Below are 19601 nucleotides of genomic sequence, written 5' to 3' on the forward strand. Positions count from 1 at the left end.
AATTGTGCTCTTAGATTCCTGTTTAAACAAATACTCGGAAATCGGTACATATTCAGAAAAAATGGTGAATTATTTCTGACAAGAAAAAATATAGAGGTCACTGTCGGTTGTTTCACTCACAGAAATTTCATCTCCAGCAATTTCATATTTCGTTTCTTAAACACACAGAAATCACGAAATCATTACTGAGGATGTGCGCTCTTACATGTAAGTAATAACGAATATTGCAGAAAAATCTTAACTGACATGAATAACAATGTCTCAGAACGTGTTGCATATATGAAGAGGAAAAAAAAAATTTTTGTACCCATCCGTGCGCGAACCCGTGGTCTTTCATTTCCCATTCTCGCGTGCTAACTACTTCTTTTTTTTTTTTTTTTGATCCCTCATTACCACTTGGCCACGCCAAACAACGGAAATTAAAGCTCAATTCCTGTACTATAGCGGAGAGCAACGAAGGCTGACTTCGTTGCCAAACAGTGCTGCATAAGGCATAAATGTGTGATAGTTTGGAAGGTTTCCAATATCAGGCTTCTCATGATTGCTTTCCATTGTAGCTTGAAAGTTCTAAACACATCTCGATAATTACTAACTAAACCATTTGTGGGAAAAAGTACACAAAGTCACTGGTATGTCAGTTCACACTCATGTAATATACGTAAGCACAGCCAATGTCCTTATATTTCATGATCATTAAACTCTTATTTGCATAAAAATAACATGTGTTTTGAGAGAATATTGACCGAAAACTTTTTTTTTATGTAATCATCCACAGTAACAACCTAACCTAACCCCAATTCTAACAAAGGAAAATAGTCTACTATGAACTCACTTTCCAACTGGATGCGTCATCTGGTGACTCTTTAGTAACACAATCACTAAATCCAAAGCTAAAACCGCTAAATATGTTTAAAATAACAAATTCTAGGTGTACATAAACCATAGCTCACCGATCGACAGGGCCACACCGAAATCCAAAACCTCTCGGTACAATTATCGTAAAATCGGTGGGAGGACCTTTCGGTAAAAGGTCTCAGAAGCTTACTGAATAGGATATTTCGATAAAGAACCGAAAATGACGTCACTCCCGAGACTAACCTACTGCACCGATCGGTATGAACGATACAGAATAGGGCCCGTGACGCGGGGTACGAACGTGTTGTGAAGGGACGGCGCCGGCGCTTCGAACGGACGCTCGGCTGCCGCGGACGCTGCTGCGCGCCGTGGGGGCGTGGTCGCCGCGCGGCCGCCCCTGGGCCAGACGCCTGTACGCCGGCTACTCGGCCGCCGTCGCCGCGGCGCTGCTCGCTTTCGTGGCCAGCCAGCTGTCCGCCATGCTGCACTTCTGGGGATATTTCGGTAAAGAACCGAAAATGACGTCACTACCGAGACAAACCTACTACACCGATCGATAGGAACGATATAGAATAGGGCCCCAGAAGAGAGGTTGTACCACAGCACATGGAGAATAAGGTAAGTAACTCAAAAATGTTCAAATGTGTGTGAAATCTTATGGGGTTTAACTGCTAAGGTCATCAGTCCCTAAATTTACACACTACTTAACCTCAGTTATCCTAAGGACAAACACACACACACCCATGCCCGAGGGAGGACTCGAGCCTCCTCCAGGATCAGCTGCACAGTCTATGACTGCAGCACCTTAGACGGTAAGTAACTCATTGTTTATGAATAACGGATCCAGTTAATAACTGCGTGCTGTTTGTGTTACAGAACGGCATCAACCAACCTCCTCTCCTCGCTTCCCATTTTACAGCTCTACAGGGACAATGAGGTGACAAAAAAGCGGCTAAAGGGAATACAGCAATATACAAATAAATTCCTCCTACTAATCAATCTGATTCTATCCACATTACTTTCCAAACTTTCAGTTGCAGCCATATTGCATGAATTTCATTGTAAAATATTAAATATCATACCGGTAGGTACAAAAATCCGCTTTATAAATGCAGTAGAGGGCAAGTAATTTAGTATTCTCTTGTCATACAACAAAGACTGCTGTCTCACTGCTTCAATTCATCTTACATCATTTATTATGAATTTTAATGAAAGAAATAACGAAACAAATCAGTTTTATGACAAATAACAAACAAAAAACAATTGCACTAAAACCACAACTAAACGAAATATGGATATCTGGGCATGGCCATATATCAGGTTCAAATGGTTCAAATGGCTCTGAGCACTATGCGACTTAACTTCTGAGGTCATCAGTCGCCTAGAACTTAGAACTAATTAAACCTAACTAACCTAAGGACAACACACACATCCATGCCCAAGGCAGGATTCGAACCTGCGACCGTAGCGGTTACGCGGTTCCAGACTGAAGCGCCTTTAACCGCACGGCCACACCGGCCAGCCATATATCAGGAGTAAACTAGCTTGGGGATCACGTGATCAACATCTGATGAGTGCTCAGTCATCAAAACGTCTTTGCTTAGAAACCTTGACAGTGCCTTGATATGATATGATGGGACAGGATGGCCAGTGTGGATGCCGCCATTTGCAATGCATTGCAGAATGTTTTGATGGGATGGAACATGATGTGACGTGACAGTCAGTGTGAATTGGCCTTGACATGACTTCCCAACTACTTGCAGCGAGTTCCTTCCCCAGGCGACAAGCAGAAGAAAACTTGCGCCAGTTCTTGTTCTACTGTAAACACATTAGGAAAATATTTACTTTCAGAAGTGAATTAGGGCCAATTGTACAATCTCGGAGTAAATCCAGGGATCTTTCTTTTATAATCCTGGAGCAGATATTTACCTATAGCACATACCAAACTGGAGGGTGTTGTTATTGTATGTGACACTAAATGTTAGACTAACAATAGCTATGTAATACATAATTTTGCCCTGTAACTATTTCATACGTAGTTTTGGCTTGTGCAATCATCTCTAGCAGCTACATGTAATCTGAGAGGGAAGGGGAAGTAACTGGAGATGTCTCACCTTCACGGTGTTCTTCCTTCTTGTCTATAGTCACCAAAGTTTAGAACTATCAGTTTCGTTTTCAGAACAAAAATCCCTGTTCCCAAATGTAAAAGAATTAGCATAGTTGCAGATGGCACTGCTGCGAAAGTAGCTTGACAAGAACCAGAGAATGGAGGAAGAACTATGTAAAGCTCAAAAGGAGGATCATAAAATGAAAACTAAAACAAATGATTTCAGAATAAAAATATGTTAATCCATATACATTGGTTTATTTTATTTTCATTTAATAGCACCAGAGAACTTAAACAATTAAAAAACTGTCTCCCCTGCATGTTGTCCAGTGTCATATGCGTCCTCTTAATAATTCTGCTGACTGTCCCCTAGCCAATACCAATGAAGTCTTCAATGAACAGAAGGAAATCACCAGAGGCAAAATATCTGAGTGTCAGTAGTAGCTGGTTCATGGGTGGAACAAGATCATTTCTGAAAGAAAGAAAAGAATGACATGGGACAATTCAAGAGATATTTAAAAACATAGCTTGCCAGCCACTCCTTCTACTGCTATGATTATATAGAGTCAATAACTAAAGATTCCTGTTAGCTGAATGACAAGTACCTACGTTCTTATAACACAGAGATAACAATTGTTTTATAATGAATATGGATGTAGTTATGTGGATAATACTAATAACTGAGAAATACAACAGTTATCTGCTATAGCTTTCTTAAAAAGATGACTTTCCTGTTAATTTTAGTGTTAAAATTAGCTTGAGTAAGCACAAATAATTTAAATGTTTATGGGAATAATGCTAGTTGGTGGACAATTTTGTTGCTCTGACGCATTCACCAAAAGACAGAAAGATGTTGTCCCAAGGGGAGATAAGAGCGAACAATATTTTCTGCCACAGATGTAGCTTAATGAACTCAGGACATTAGTGTCCTATTACACTTTTTATGATATTAAACGATCAGAATAAGCCATCAATTTCATAAAAATGGTACTTCACACAAGTAAATATAAGATATTTCAATTAAAGTTACCTTCAACTAGCTACAACTTCACATGAAGGAAGACACTGAAAATAAGTTGATATTTAAGAAAAGGTGAAAACAAAGCATTCAATGCACTCATACATATTACAACTATGAAGATTCAATAACTAGATTCCTCTTTGTCTCTTATAAAATATGTATATAGCTATTATTTTTGGATATATATGGTGTGTGGATAATACTAATAAGTGAAAAACACAGCAGATATGTTCTGTACTGGGTAAGCATTAAATCTAACTTTCTTCTTAAACTTAGTATGTTAAACTTAGCATGTGCATGCACAAATAGTTCACAGGCTTCAGTGAATAATGGTAGTTGGAAGACAATATTGTTGCTCTGAAGTATTAATGGACCTGTCATCCCTATATTTTCACTAAATAATGGGAAGTCGTTCCGACACTACTGTGGTCATTCCTAATACAAAACAAAGTGGGACAATATTTTCTGCTATTGACGTAATGCGGCTGAGTGAAATTGGGATACTACTGTTTTATCAAAACGTTTTGTCTAAAACAGAAAATGCTGTTAATACAGGATGTTTATAAATGAATATCGGTGTTTTAACGCTTTATAATATTTATTATATTAAACTTACAGATATAAATGATATGCCAAATAAAAGAGCAACTCAAACAGTTTTACCAAGAACCTTATAAATGTTCAATGTGAGCACCATCTGCCTTACGGCACACATCAAGTCTATAGCCGAGTTCTTTCCAAATGTTGTTAAGTGTGTCTTCAGTGATTGTAGCAACAGCTACTTCAATCCGGTTTTTTAATTCAGGTAGGTCTGCTGGTAGCGAAGGCACGTAGACACGATTCTTGATGAAGCCCCAAAGGAAAAAATCGCATGGCGTTAGGTCAGGTGAATGTGGAGGCCATGCAAAAGAAGCACTGTCATTGGGCCCCTTGCGGCCTATACAGCGCTTGGGTACAGTGAAGTTCAACCAATCTAGGTATGGTGCTCACGTTGAACATTTTTAAGGTTCTTGGTAAAACTGTTTGAGTTGCTCTTTCAGTTGACATATCATTTATAAATGTAAGTTTAATGTAATAAATATTATGAAGCGTTTAAACCACAATATTCATTTATAGACACCCTGTACAATTAGTATACGTAACTCATACGGTTTTTCGATATGGTTACGTCATTACGGCTCTGTCTGCTAAATAATACGAAACAGTCCTTTCCATTGCTGCAGCAATTGTAACACACCTCAGATAAACAAGGCTATTTTTGCACGAATAGTCCTTGTAATGTGCCTGGTTTGTATAAGTAACACGACAGAATTCACGAAGTACTGAAATCAAATTCATATTACTATAATCAAACAATATTACTTAAGAAAACAGAGAAATAGTCTCACCTGTGTGTCATATGCTCCAATTTCTCACTTACAAGGTTGGAAAGACCAAGCATGGCTTCCTTTGGTAAGCGAAATATGGACATAAATTCGGAATCGGCGACGTCTCATTTCTTCTTCTTCCTCATCCTCATGAACACTATAGCCAAAATGCCGTCATCGCTGGCAGCATTTGTCAGTATTTCCACCACCTTGAAAACTTACTCGACAGTTATGCTCGCTACCTGGCCAGAAATCGCCGATTATTTATTCCTTGTTTATGCTCCCATTAGGCGTTATTCCAGTTTCGTATAACGCGTTTCTCGCGCTATTCCGGTAAAGAATAGTGCTTACTTGCTGCTAACCGGAGATTATACACTGGCCCTTACGTAAGTTTCTTATGCCTTCGCATGTTCAATAATATTGACAGTTTGAGGACGTCAATGGTAGAAATATGGACGAGCAGTATTGATAGCCTTCAAAATATTCTTGGTATTGTCAATACATATTGAACGTTTGAGGTCAAGTACTAACAGTCTGACAATATTCTCCATTCAGATGTTGACAGAGCTTCATGTATCACCCTCACGGCGGTAGTGTGCACTGTTTGTTTTAATCCACCTTTTTTCATTCCATACCTTGGATTCAATTTTTGAAGTGGTGTTTTTAACATAAAACGATTTTAATAGACCTATGCAAGAGTAATCATTGTATATACCACTTCAGAATGGTCGACAGAGGATTCTCTATGCTGTTGCTTACTTCACTACAGGTTGGTGAATTAGATAACAAGTTTGGAAAAACGCTTCCATTCCGAAAAATGCGTCATATATCCGCAGTGACTAATAGGAGGTCTGCGTAATGCCTGTCAGTTTCACCAAATTATTGCAAAACGTAAAAAACAGTTTTATGTCGGTTGCCTGGACATATCCTTGTTAGGCGGATATAATTCCTTCACAAGTGTCCATGGAATTTGAGTAATCGTGTTTGCTGATATTACACAACTAGACTTTGAGCATTCAAATGACATACATGTCACCAGAAATTTCAACGTTAGGCTAGGCGATTTTCTCTGTTCCAGGTCAACGATTTTTGTTGCGCCGGAAATGGAGCTCCATGTTGCAAACGGAAGGTGTCGCTCCTTTAAGTTTCCACGTGGGACTGTCGCTGTCGAATAGGCCTTGGCCTATTTTCGGCGCGGCAATAATCGTCGGCATGTCTGCCACACTAAACTGTTATTATCGCCAGTCGCGCAGCAGCCACAAAGATACTGTGCTCACTTCTGTTTGGTCTCTGTGTGGCAATGTCCGAAAACACTGCAAATGTCGTTCCAATGGACCATTTGGACAGTGAACTGATAATAATTGAGATGGAGAAATATCCCTGTCTCTACAACATAAAAACGCAAGATTATGAAAATCGTCTACTGAAGACAGAAGCATGGTAGAAGGTGCATGCAGATGTTGGTGGGCCTGAGAAATGGAACTAGTCATCACTGGATGCACACAATGCAATGATATACATACATACCTGTATATATGTGCATGCAAATTTCTTAACAATCGATGTAACTTTCGCTTAGTAACTACTAAAATAGTAATTTAATTTTTATTTTTCATTCTCCTTCTAATAGTTTGACATGCATACAAACCTGTTGCGCCAAAACAATATCATTAATTGTGTTGAAACTTTGTAGTATTTAACACAATGTTTTCTACAGATATTTTCAGACTATTTTCAATATTTTATCAAAGTAAGAAAAATACTAAAATACTCTGAATTTGTACAAATTTTTCTTACTAATATCATAATCCAATATTACTTAAGCTAAAAAAATGACCCTTATGAGGATACAGTTGAAAGAAGTCGAAAATGTAAGGTTTTATGGACTAAGTTATTTCAAAAGTTAAAAGGGAAACTACAAAGGGTTGTTTGAAAGAACGGTATTCTTGTGAACGTATTCGTAGCATTATGTGTTTAAGTCATAAAGCAAATAGTGTAACATGACAATGTGAACATGAAATGTATCAACTATTAATACAACTAAGTATGGCTTTTGACATCCTCATCTGTAGATGTCTATTTATCTTTATCCACAATGTACGCATTTTTCCAAGGAACTGATTCTTCCACAGAGCAAAAGCAGTTGCAAAACATGTCTCTAATGTCACAACCATGATTGCTACCTCTTAGTCCTACGTTTTCCATAGATTCCAAAGAACAGGTTAAAGTATCTTCTAACCGATAGCCATCATGCTTCCACACAAAGTTATGCAGCATGCAACAGGTTTTTATAAAACTTTCAGCCAAGTTAATATTAACGTCTATGTCCCTGTGGAAAATTCGCAAATTGTTAGCAAGGATGCCAAACGAACATTCTACTACATGCCTTGCTCTAATCAGCCTATAATTAAACACTCTCCTCGAGATGTGTGTGATTTTCTTGCAAAAGGCTGCATCAAGTGTTTATCAAGAGCAAAACCTTCGCCGCCTATAAATAAGAAAGGCACATCTTCATTGTTTGGTTCATCAGTCAAACGTTTGGCGTCTGGAAAAGGTAACCTTAGATTATAAAGTGCTCTTCCGAAGTTATTCCATATAAAATCTTTGGATCATCATCGTGTTCTATATCAACGTATCCTGAAGCAATAGTCATTATCCACAAATGCCATAAGCACTATGGAATCAAGCTGTTTAAGACAAAAAAAAATTCACTTCCACTATTCGAGGGCTTCACCGACCACACTTGCTTACCGTCAATAGCACCTATGTTGTGAGGAAAATTTGTAGTTTTCTCACAATTCAGAGATATTTCTTCAACGTCCTTTTTCGTTGGCATTGACATGTACTTTGGTTGTAAGCTGTTCTAATTTTTTCTGCACGTATCTTCAATTATAAATGCAACAGTTGAGCATCCTAGTAAAAACTCATGTTGCAGAGACTTAATGGAGCATGGAGCTTCCCATTCCAAGATATCTGTTATAAATAAGTAGGGTCTAAAACACAATACAGGTTGGTGGAAATTAATTAATTTCAATGAGCAGGAGTAAGAATAATGGTTTTTAATGTTCCTACAGGAAAAGAAGTACAAAAGCGGCGGTAAAAATGCGTGATGCATACAGTCGCAGCCTGGAGGAATTAAAAAAAATAAAATAAAAAGACTGGCAGCACAACGACTACAAAAATCATATGTCTACTATAGACAGATGTCTTTCCTGCTAGAAGCCATGGAATTGAGGCAGTAAGTAAAAATTTTCTTCTATAATTTCATAACATTTAGATGTATTTACATTGGATTGATAGTTAATTACCTACTCAGTACCGACTTACTATTTGCTTATCATCTCACACACATTTGACTGTACAAAGTGACATGTGGGTTTTTCCAAAAAAATTTCTTTTAATTTCACGACCTCAGCGAATATGATTGATGTCTCTACTCTTGAGTATGGTGAAGCGGAAAAGCATCATGAAGACAGTACATCGCCACCTAACACTGCTGCTAAGCCTTCCACTGCTAAAACAAATAAAAGGAAACTTCAGGATCCATTTGGAAGAGAGTTGGTAAGAGTTTTGACACATTGTTCAACTTGTGCTGTACCGCAAAAAGATCCTGATGATTTGTTTTTGACATCTCTTTTGCATTACTTAAAGAAATTACTACTGATGATAAACTAGACTTTCAAATGAAAACATTACAATTAATAAAATCCTACAGTCGAAAGACTATAGAGAGCAGCACTACAACTGACTCCTTCATAAATACTGCGCCGTCAGGTACGTCGACATCAACAAGCGCACAGAGCCCTACACATGAGAGTCCAATCACTTATTTTTCACCGCTTACTGGACTGCCAGACGAAGACTCGATCTTGTCATTTGAAGATTATTACAAGTGATTAGGCGGCTGACACGAACTTGTAATGTAAACTCTTTCATTGTAACCTAGTTAATGTTATGTGAAGTGTATGTTCATGTCCATAAATTACTTACTCTATTTAATTAAAATACGTACCTCAATATTACTACAAGTTTTTCTTCCGCACCAATATTGTCACTTAACTTGGTATCCTTTTGTAAGTTAGTTTCTATATTCGAGAGCAGTAAGTAGAAAGATGCTACAGACATGCGATAATGATCAAAGAATTTCTCAGGATAACTCCTAAATTTTTTGTCTAACTTTCCTTCACTTGGACGATTCATAATAATTTGATGAATCCACCATTTTCGTTGGCTGTTACGCCTTCTGCGACGTTGAACTGCGTGTAATGCTACTGCAGCTAAATATTTCAGTTTTGAATGACAGGTCATCATGCATGGTGCCTCTCGTGGCTGGTTGCAACACAACTGCAGAAGCCACCGATTTTTGCTGCTAGTGTGGCATCCAGTATCGTCGGAGCGACTTCATCCGCCACGATTATAATCGTTCGAAGTGTGGCACCATAGGCAACTGTTCCTGCCGCGATTATTATAGAGACGAGAAAATTGCCTAGTGTGGCATTAGCCTTACGCCCAATCTCTGGTTGACTGCGTTTTCCTCTCTCATTAAAGCATCTTGCTTCTCTGTTTTATTTCATTTCAACATTAATAACTGGCTGTATTGGTACGTAGAGGACTCATCGGAAAAAAATATCAAATCTTTCCGGTGCATCGTTCTGATTGTCATTAAGTTAATATACTGCCAGTCGCTCCTTTTTTTTCATCGAACATTCTCGAGCCCATTTCCTCGCTTTCTTTTGGGTGTTCGGCATCTTAGCCTTGTGTAGCCAAAAGACGATTTTTGTCAATATTATTGATAGTGTGAGGCTGCTTCATTATACTGAAGGATTGACAATCTAGTCAATCAACAAACCTCAGCCAGTCTCTAGCGAGACGCTTTTATCCCGTGTAATCCGACTGTTCAAAGATGTTAGTCCATTGCCTAACCGCAGTTGTCAGTGGTTAATAACAACTTAAAACATTCTTGATGTGTAGCAGTGGTTGTTTGTTGCTATTAGGGGTGATGGCGTGAAAAATTTGTGTTGGGAGTTTTGGAAAGCCGCAGATTGTACAGATGTGGCGGCTAATGTTTTGTAGCGACAAATGGCGATGTTCGAGAAGAAGAGCCAAAGGAAAATTTGTCTAGACGATACGGAAACGTTGACATGCGCAATTGAAAATTATCAAAACATACAAGGGCACACGGTAGGTAACTGTCAGAGTGAACTGAAATGACAGTTCCTAGCACTGAGCCAGCCATGTATTCGTATGTTATTTTACGACTTTCCGGTTAATGGCAACAAAATTGGGGTAATGATTTATTTGCATGTTCCGAATCCCTTGCTGTGATGCGAAAAACTTAAGTTCTACGATCACAGAAGTCTTCATCGGTGAAAAATATGAGCTACATGTTGACCATGTATATGGTTTCTTAAGTTTTTCTGCATAGGTGCAGTAATTTGTTATTTACAGTGTTCAGACTCTACCCTCCTTAATCGCAGAACACTAGAGGAGCAAACATTATATTGTTACTAAACCATCGTAAATTTTACTACTACGTATTTTATTCATAGTCAGTTACAATTAGGAGATTTCCCATGGCATCCCACATACAAAATATGCGCAAGATATCCTGTTTTACGCCCTGTACTGACAATCCCAGATTGGCAGGGACTGTGAGATGGTACCAACTGCAATCGTAAATTTTACGAGGGTTTAGTAATCAAGAGTTAATCACACACACACCACATACACGAGTTGTACTATGGAGTAGTTGTTAAGCAGATACAAGTTCAATTTTTATTTGAAGTTAATTGTATTACCTATTAAATTCTTTACATCACTGGGTAGGTGGTCAAATATTTGTGTGGCTGAATGCATTCGTTGTTTTTGTGTCACTCTACAGCTGAGTGATGGATAATGTCAAACATTTCCTCTTTTCTACTATTTCGTTTATGAATGTTGCTTTCAAACTGTAATTGATTGTTCACAATGAACTTAATAAGGGAGCAAACATGCCGTGAGACTGTTTTTAGTATGCCCAATGTTTTAAAGAAATAACTCCCATGAAACATTAGTGGTTGAAAGTAGGACAAACAAGTCAACATTTTATATTATCCAAATACTAAAAATTGATGTGTAAGGTCTGAAATCATGAAATACAGTTCAGGTTCTTTTCACTATGAGGAGTTCCCTTGTACTGATATATTAAAAAAGTTACATCTTATGTAACTTGTACTATAATCAGCACACAATGAAAAAGACGTACATGGAGGATTCACTGCAAGAGTAGTGTCGTTGCACAGTGATAAGATGGTGTGATATTACGTAATTTTATTGGTAGACTTACAGAAATTTGATCGGGGAAAACACATTGACAAAATTGTTGATTAAAGCACAATTAAAGATCTTGAATATTTCTTGCATCTGTGATTGTCTATACATGGAATGATTGCAAGACAACTTTTATGGAAGTATATTTTAAAGTAATTTAGTAGGACTACTTTGAAAATGGAAGTAGCTGGTTAAAACGAAAACTTGTTGATAGTCCTTGTACTGACAAAACTTACATCAACAGCTGGACTGAAATATTGCTGATTGCAACTGGAGTTAAAATTTAATAGTGCCTCTCCCGTACAGGCTCTGAGTACTTTACCAAAGTATTTTATTGAGTTATGTTTTTGTATTTTATTTTTAAGTACTTGTGTTTATGTGAATAGTAACTATCTTGTTACGGGATTACAGAACTAAGGAAAAATAATCATTCAGATTTTAAATTTCTTTTGGCCATCTTAATTATGATAGTGTTTGACTCCAGTGAAGAATACAAATGTGCTAGTTGTATTGAATTGCCGAGAATTTAAAAACTTTTGATTGAAATAAGATAATACATATAATAACTTAAAAGGCATCACACCAATAGTGTATCAATATTTAAGATCTGAGCTTGCAGTGTTGCTGACAAGATGCTACTTTTTATTTGATACAGTTCTCCTAGACTATATGAAAATTGAAATAAGCAGATTAAACAAGTTTCCATGTAATGGCCCATAGAAGATTAACTGAAGCGCTTGATACCACTTTGCCAGTTCCCAATCAAAGAGCTAAGTTGACCTCACCTAGATGTTGAGTTATACTACCAATCAGTGTGTAATCGTTTCCAAGATTTCATATTCTTATTTTTTTGCTTTGTCAACTTGTAGAACTGTCACCAACCATACTAATCAAAATTTTGTGATACTCTACAGATCAGTCTTTCACAATTTCCTGCATTTCAAAAACTAACATAAATGCAAAAGATATGTTGTGCCGTATTCTCTTTCTGTTTGTATACACATGATATCACGTGCTACATCGTTGTCATATTAATTGGTGAACAGACCCAGTATTGAAAAGTTCAGTTTACTCGATTCTAGATAATTATGCAGATATGTCAGTGAAGTTAGGATCTTAGGTGCTGTCATCATTAAAAAAAAAAAATGTGGTTTCATTACAGGGCTCCCTGGTTGTCACAGTAGTGTCGTAATATTTTTTCAGTGTAGTTAAATACTGAGTGCAATGGTGCTTTCCTTTATTTCTAAGGGAGTAAAATTTGGATTTGTTAATCACCTTGTCGGGTTATAAATGAGATTACGTAAGTAGAGAGTCATTCATACAGAAAAACTGACAGTTTTGTTTATTACAATTAAATATAATCTGCCACAAGTTACATAAAGACTGGAAGGACCAATTTTAATTGTGAATGGGAAAACTACACTCAGCTGAAGATGAGTGCTTTAATATCTTAAGTCAGCAGGAGCATTAATGAGAGAGAGAGGAGAGGAGACCCTCAGCAATGCCAATCAAGCCAGATGGACTTTGCTGTGCATGGGTAGAACCCTCAACCAGAGTAGCTGGCTTCATAAGGGACATCCCACAAATGAAAGGAATAAAACTTACACCAGATCTTGGCCAACTGTATCAGTTGCATCAGTGAGTGAATGAAGAAAATTTAATGTGGAAACATAACCCCTCGACCGTACCCTCGATAGCCACACCTTTGGACAGTGGTCAGGCTAGGGAAAAGGGCATCAAACAATTTATCCATTGTTGGATTTGCATTAAATGATGATTTCTTCACAACAACAAAACATATGTTTTTACATTTTTTGTGGAGAGAATCAACAAGAATGTTTGGCAAAGTAGCCACACTGGAAAACATGCAGAATGGATCCGTATTAATTTAAGCAGTGACTGAATCACAATCTCACGTAGCCTCAGCCTGTACCAAGCTGAGAGATATCCCTGTCACTGTTACCCAACACAAAAGCCTTAATGTGACTCAGGGCATTATATTTCACAACAGATTTAATCCTCCAGTCTTACAAAGAATTCAGGCAAAATCTGAAATGTCATGGTATTGTTCATTCTGTACAGTGCACACAAAGGGCTAACAGAAAACAAGAGTTGACCCAGGTTCCTTCATATTGGCACCCTGTTGGAAAAAGAAGTTTTGGGATGTAGATATAGTGTTGAGCCTTACTTCTGAACACCTGTAGGGTGCATTCAATGTTCCCATTTTGGTCAGCTATCATTCCACTGTTCTTCATATCCTGCCTGTAGCAGAACTCTTCACAGATATTGCCCTTGTGGACAACTTTCATTTTACACAAACTTCTTGGACCATGGCATTCCCTGCTTGCAAGTCTAGCCTAATTTAAAAAAAAATAAAAGAACATTCAGGAGTATAAGGCAATCACTTGCCATACTTTGACGTCTGAAAAAAAAATTTGTAACTTCATCCTATGGATATGAATAAATTTTTCAAAAATTGCACCCAGCACTTTCTCTGTTCAAAGACATGAACAATTGTCTAAATAATTAAAACTTCCCTTGTACATATCCATATTGTACCAGTGGTGATGCACCTGGAGGTCTTACAGAAGCGTCAGATTACACCCTTCTGTTTTGACCCATGGTGTCACCAATTTGGCGGAAACGACCATTCTCAACGTCTCCGATATGGTGCCTAGAATGTCGTTACATAAACACGACAATACGTATAAAACCAACAAACACATCTCTCTCCAAAAATATAATCAAACTGACGGGACCAGCGCGTAAAATTGGGGATTTTTGGGTGGGGACAAACTAAATATAAACACATACAGACACACACCCCGATCTCAGACCACACAAAACGATGACATAAAAACACCACAAAATTCCCAAATTCCGCTACACTTACAATATCGACAGGAATCGGTCACTTTCCTTCACTACATAGCTCAACCACAATTGTCTATACCACAAAATAAAAACCAACTAGGCCTACTTCAAAAATTATAATCACATCGCAACAATCGATACCACAAAACCAACACCTAAAACAACAAAAATTGTAATCGGACACTTCCCTTGACCTGTATAGGTCAACAGCAGCTCACGGTACCAAAACACATAGCTACGACGACACATTGGAATCGAGCAGTTCCCTTGACTTATATAGGTCACCAACAGCTCATGATACCAAAACACACATAGCTGCGATGACAAATTGGAATTGGTCAATTCCCATAACCTATACAGCTCAAATACAACTGACTATAACAAAAAAAAAATTTGAAATGGAGTACTTCCCCTAAGATACATAAATAAACCACAAGTGCCGATACCAAACCATCAACCACCAACACATGCAGTAAATAACACCGATCAAACAACACACAAAAACCCCACCAAACATCATAACAAGCGAACAGTAGACCCAAAAAAAAAAAAAAAAAAAAGACTACTTACTATAAAAAAGTTCCGAAACTACACACTAACCCCCAACTCGCATATTTCGCTTGTATATGTCATATTTCACTATCTCTGTCACAAGCCCAAAAAGTTGCAGAAACTTAATGATGGTCAACATGTCATCCCCCATTTCAGCCCGCAGTTGCACACTATTAAACTAAGAAGTCATATCCGTACCTAACAAAAGAAGCCACAAATTGAATTAAGCGACTTACCGCGTGACAAACAGCAAACCAATAACATCAGAGGACCCTGCAATAACATAAACACAATGGAAACTTTATTTTCAATTCACTGAAACTAATTTCAGTTCTTCTATAACAGTCACGACCAATAAATGCACACTCAAGCACCGACACCCAAATGAACCCAATACACCACATAACACGCGGACCATATACACACCACCAGAGGACATCACCAAGTGCAACAAGACGACATCTACAAACACAATACACTCACAAACTAAACTCCATGACGTCACACAACATCACGGGTCAAAGCTGACAGGTGGGATCAGATGCCTCCGTTGACCCCATCTGGAGACCATCCCTTGTTCTCCAGCATGTAGGAGAGGTGGTGACCCTCGCCTAGGATGTTACTGTCCTGTATTTTAACTGGCCCATGTGCAAAGAATAGGCTGTGGAAGAAAGGCGTAAAAGTATCTAACCATATAATGGTCTGATCGTCGTCTTACTTGGGTAAGCCCTTCAAGATTTAAAATCCTGTGAAGAAAAAAGAGGGAGAGAAGGAAAAGAAAATAAAGAACTCAGAAAGCTCTTTGATACTGCCCAACGAACCTTCCCGTACAGAAGAACCACGTGTAGATGTGGATATTACACTACCTGTTGCTGCCACCAAAGTGAATGTCGCTCTTCTCCACCATATGTGTTGCACAGCAAAAATCCAAGATGGTGCCGCCACAGTGTATCATCACATTGTTCTCTATAACGACTTGAACACCTTCATTCATTTTACCTCCAACAGAACTAATAGTCTTAGCAAAAAAAAAAAAAAAAAAAAAAAAAAAGCATGAGTAGCTGAACCTAACCGCTTCAGCAGATCATCAATGTGTTTCTTCCAGTTCAATTTCTCATCAATGCACACACCCAGAAATTTTGAGCATTCTGCCTTAGTCTATATTTATCAATGGTGTTATGCCATTTACTCTACAGAATTGTATAAACTGTGTTCTCTGAAAATTTAGTGAGAGTTCATTTGCAGAGCGCCCCTTAATAATTTTCTGAAAGGCGTTATTTGCAATTTCCTCAGCTGAGTTTTGCTTGTTAGGTGTGATTACTATACTTGTATCATCAGCAAAAAGAACTAGCTTTGCATCTTCATAAATATAGAGTGGCAAGTAGTTAATACATATTAGGAACAATAAGGGACCCAAGACTGAACCCTGTGGGACACCATTCTAGATATTAAACACCCCTCCAGTTAGAGGACTCTTGTTCGTTTTTGCTGACTATCCAAACTGTTAATTTCAGTTTTCTGCATTCTTCTGGTTAAGTATGTATTAAACCATTTTTGCACTGTCCCACTCGTATCACAATACTTAACCTTATCTAGAAGAATTTCATGATTCACACAATCAAAAGCCTTTGAGAAATCACAAAATATCCCAATGGATGATGATCGGTTATTCAATGCATTTAATATTTGATCAGTGAAACCATATATAGCATTTTCTGTTGAAAATCCTTTCATGAGTTCCCAAGTGCTATCAGCACTCCAGCTAGTATAAAGACTGTGTGTAGGGAGTTAAAAAGAAAGGGCTACAACGGTTGAGCATCTCTTCATAAGCCAATTTTTTTTATAGTCAGCGCAAAGCGCCACAATGAAGGTGGACAGAGGATGACTGAAAGCGAGTGATTTGGAGTGACGTATCACGCTATATCTTGTGGCATTCCAATGGAAGGCGTTGGTTTTAGCAATTGTCTGGAGAACATTATCCGCCATCATGTGTAACGCCAACACTGAAGTAGGCAGGAAGTCCAGAGCCTCAAACATAGCTACATGGTTACCACATTACTGTAAAAGTTCACTCTTATTTGTATATTCGAAGCTTAAACATATCATTGTTTCAGTTATGTGGGAATTATACACAGTCATGGAAAATCAGAAAAGTCTATAAGTAAAATTGTCACAATAAGAAGGGAACATACACGGTGCTAAAAGCATATTGCGTGTGATGCTGCTGCCATTGCCAGTTTATGGTGCATTACCACTGGTGTAAGCTTTACACAGCTGAAGATACCTGAGCTTGTCAGAATGGGTGAACAGTTTTGTTTTGTTGACTGTATATACAGGCATAGAAACTTTTCATTTTACTAACAAAAAATCAGTTCTTAGTACCTGCTATAAATTATCAGCTTCTGGTTGTGTGGTATTATGAGTATGCTATTACTAGTACAGAAAATTAGGGTAAAGTGCATTGATTTTGTTTAATTGACTGTGGCATCATGTATGAATTATTTTTTATTTAGGCCTAATTGAATTTTTCTGTGAATACTTCATTCATGTAACTTGTTTCTGATAATGTGAATCATCCTGCTGCAGGAATATGTTATACGTGTGCAACGTGGACCAATACCAGAGAAATCGTGGCATGTCTGTAGGAGGTATAGTGATTTTGTATCGCTGCACAATGCATTGCAGCAGTCAAGTCTCCCTCTACCACTACCTCCTAAAAAACTTATTGGAAACATGGATCGAGAATTCGTAGCTGAGCGGCAGCTTGGTCTTCAGGTAATTTAGATAAATTTCTCTTCATTCTGAAGTTGTTAGTACAAACTACATTTACACACACACACACACACACACACACACACACACACACACAAAGTTTGTTAGGTTTGGACTTGAAACTAACAACCTCTTTCCCTTTCGTAGGTAGATATCAGTGTTTGTTCTAATCAAGGACACAGTTTTGTTTGTTTCAGTGGAATTCAGCCTAACATATGCTGCAGAGTTTCTGATGTTTTTGTGAAACAGAAGGTTTGCTTTTGCTTTTACCATTGATGTGATGCTCAGGTTAATATAGCCTTTAGGTATCTCTGTCATCAATTGATAAATCTTAAGAAGGTATTATCAATTTCAGTGGTCACATTGAGCAAATGTTCAGTACTACTGTTAAAAGTAACAGGATTTTCTATCTTGAAGACCCCTCAGCATACTCATGACTATGTTGTAAATGTCTTTGTGGTTACCAAGGCTCCTGAGCCATCACAGCATCCCATTTTCAACTATGCTCACTTCTGCTTACTTTCATGTCCCTTTCTGACAGTCCTTAATGCCAAACCTGCTACCCTTTAGGTTTCTCTTTCTTTGCATGGACATAAATATGCACTTTGGAAACCAACATTCTAGCCAATCCTGCATGGAGGGCTTGTCGTGTACACTGTCAGTAGAGCATCCTCATAACATGAGGATCATAGTTCAGATGATGCCTGAACTGCCAGTTCCCCACAACTGCCCGAGTGTAGATGTATGTTATCTTGGAGCACTAGGATTCTCGGCAATGACCGTCGTACCAAATGAGCTTTGTTGTGGCTGGGTGGTGCACAGGGTGAGAGTCCTTGATTGGAGGAAGTGGCAACAGGGTGCACATTTGTCTGATGAAACAAATTAAATTAATGCCTTAATAATGATTGTACTGATTCGGTTGTCTGCAACAGAGAGAGAGAATTCTGTGCAGAAAATTACAACCCAATAGCTTTCCCTATTGTGGCTGCCCTATGGGAAAAAACAACAAACAGAAGACAATCAATGAAACATATTATTCATTTCTTAAGGTTATTTTTGTTCTGTTATTGCAACTACAGAAATACGCGATTTCCCCACCCGCCACCAGAGGGGTTTCGCTTTATTGTTTTGCTTTTATATCAAAAAACAGTTCGGTAAGAACAGTGAGCTGTTTTTTGATCTAAAAGCAAATAACTTAATTACAGACGACTGATGATGCTTTACCTCAAAAAAGCAAAACGCGTCTGTTGAAAAAAATCAAGCATTTTTGTAGTTGCAACGACACAACAAAAATACCCTCGAAAATTACAAGGCAACTAAAGACACTATGGCCACACAAATGAAGAATATTATTCAGTACTTTGGACGTACAGCATGTTTACTTACACATGTAATCAACTTCCGAATTTTCATTTGTGTGAAACCATGTGTAACACATTGCTGGGCTGATTCAAAATTCTAGATTCTAACAGTTTGCTGTTCATGTCATTTTTGCATAATCCTTCATTGATTGTGTCAGTATTGTGATAACACATTTTCAAACATTTGTGAGTGCCACAAGAAACTGATACTATGTTGTAATTATAAAATTAATTTGTGATTTTTAGAAACTTTTTGCAACAGTATCCTCATTAAAAAAAAAACAATTATTCTCTAATTTCAGTGTACAGTTATGTGAAAAATTGGTATATTTTTGAGAATTTTTTGGTGGTTGAAAATCTATTTTTCTGTAAGTTGTGAGTGT

At 37.8% G+C, this 19601-nt stretch overlaps 1 protein-coding gene across 2 annotated transcripts in view; it reads left to right on the plus strand.

Moving 5' to 3' along the window:
* The first annotated feature begins 10256 nt into the window (after positions 1 to 10256).
* The window catches only part of LOC126484070 (PX domain-containing protein kinase-like protein), a 132905-nt gene continuing 123560 nt past the window's right edge, over positions 10257 to 19601 (plus strand). For both annotated transcript variants that reach the window (XM_050107438.1, XM_050107440.1), the window contains exons 1-2: positions 10257 to 10531; positions 17672 to 17860. In XM_050107438.1, coding sequence (XP_049963395.1) covers positions 10430 to 10531; positions 17672 to 17860 — 291 coding nt within the window. In that variant the 5' untranslated portion in view covers positions 10257 to 10429. The remainder of the gene's footprint in view (positions 10532 to 17671; positions 17861 to 19601) is intronic.

The sequence above is a fragment of the Schistocerca serialis genome, chromosome 6 (genome assembly GCF_023864345.2).
Source record: "Schistocerca serialis cubense isolate TAMUIC-IGC-003099 chromosome 6, iqSchSeri2.2, whole genome shotgun sequence".
NCBI classification, from domain to species: Eukaryota; Metazoa; Arthropoda; class Insecta; order Orthoptera; family Acrididae; genus Schistocerca; species Schistocerca serialis.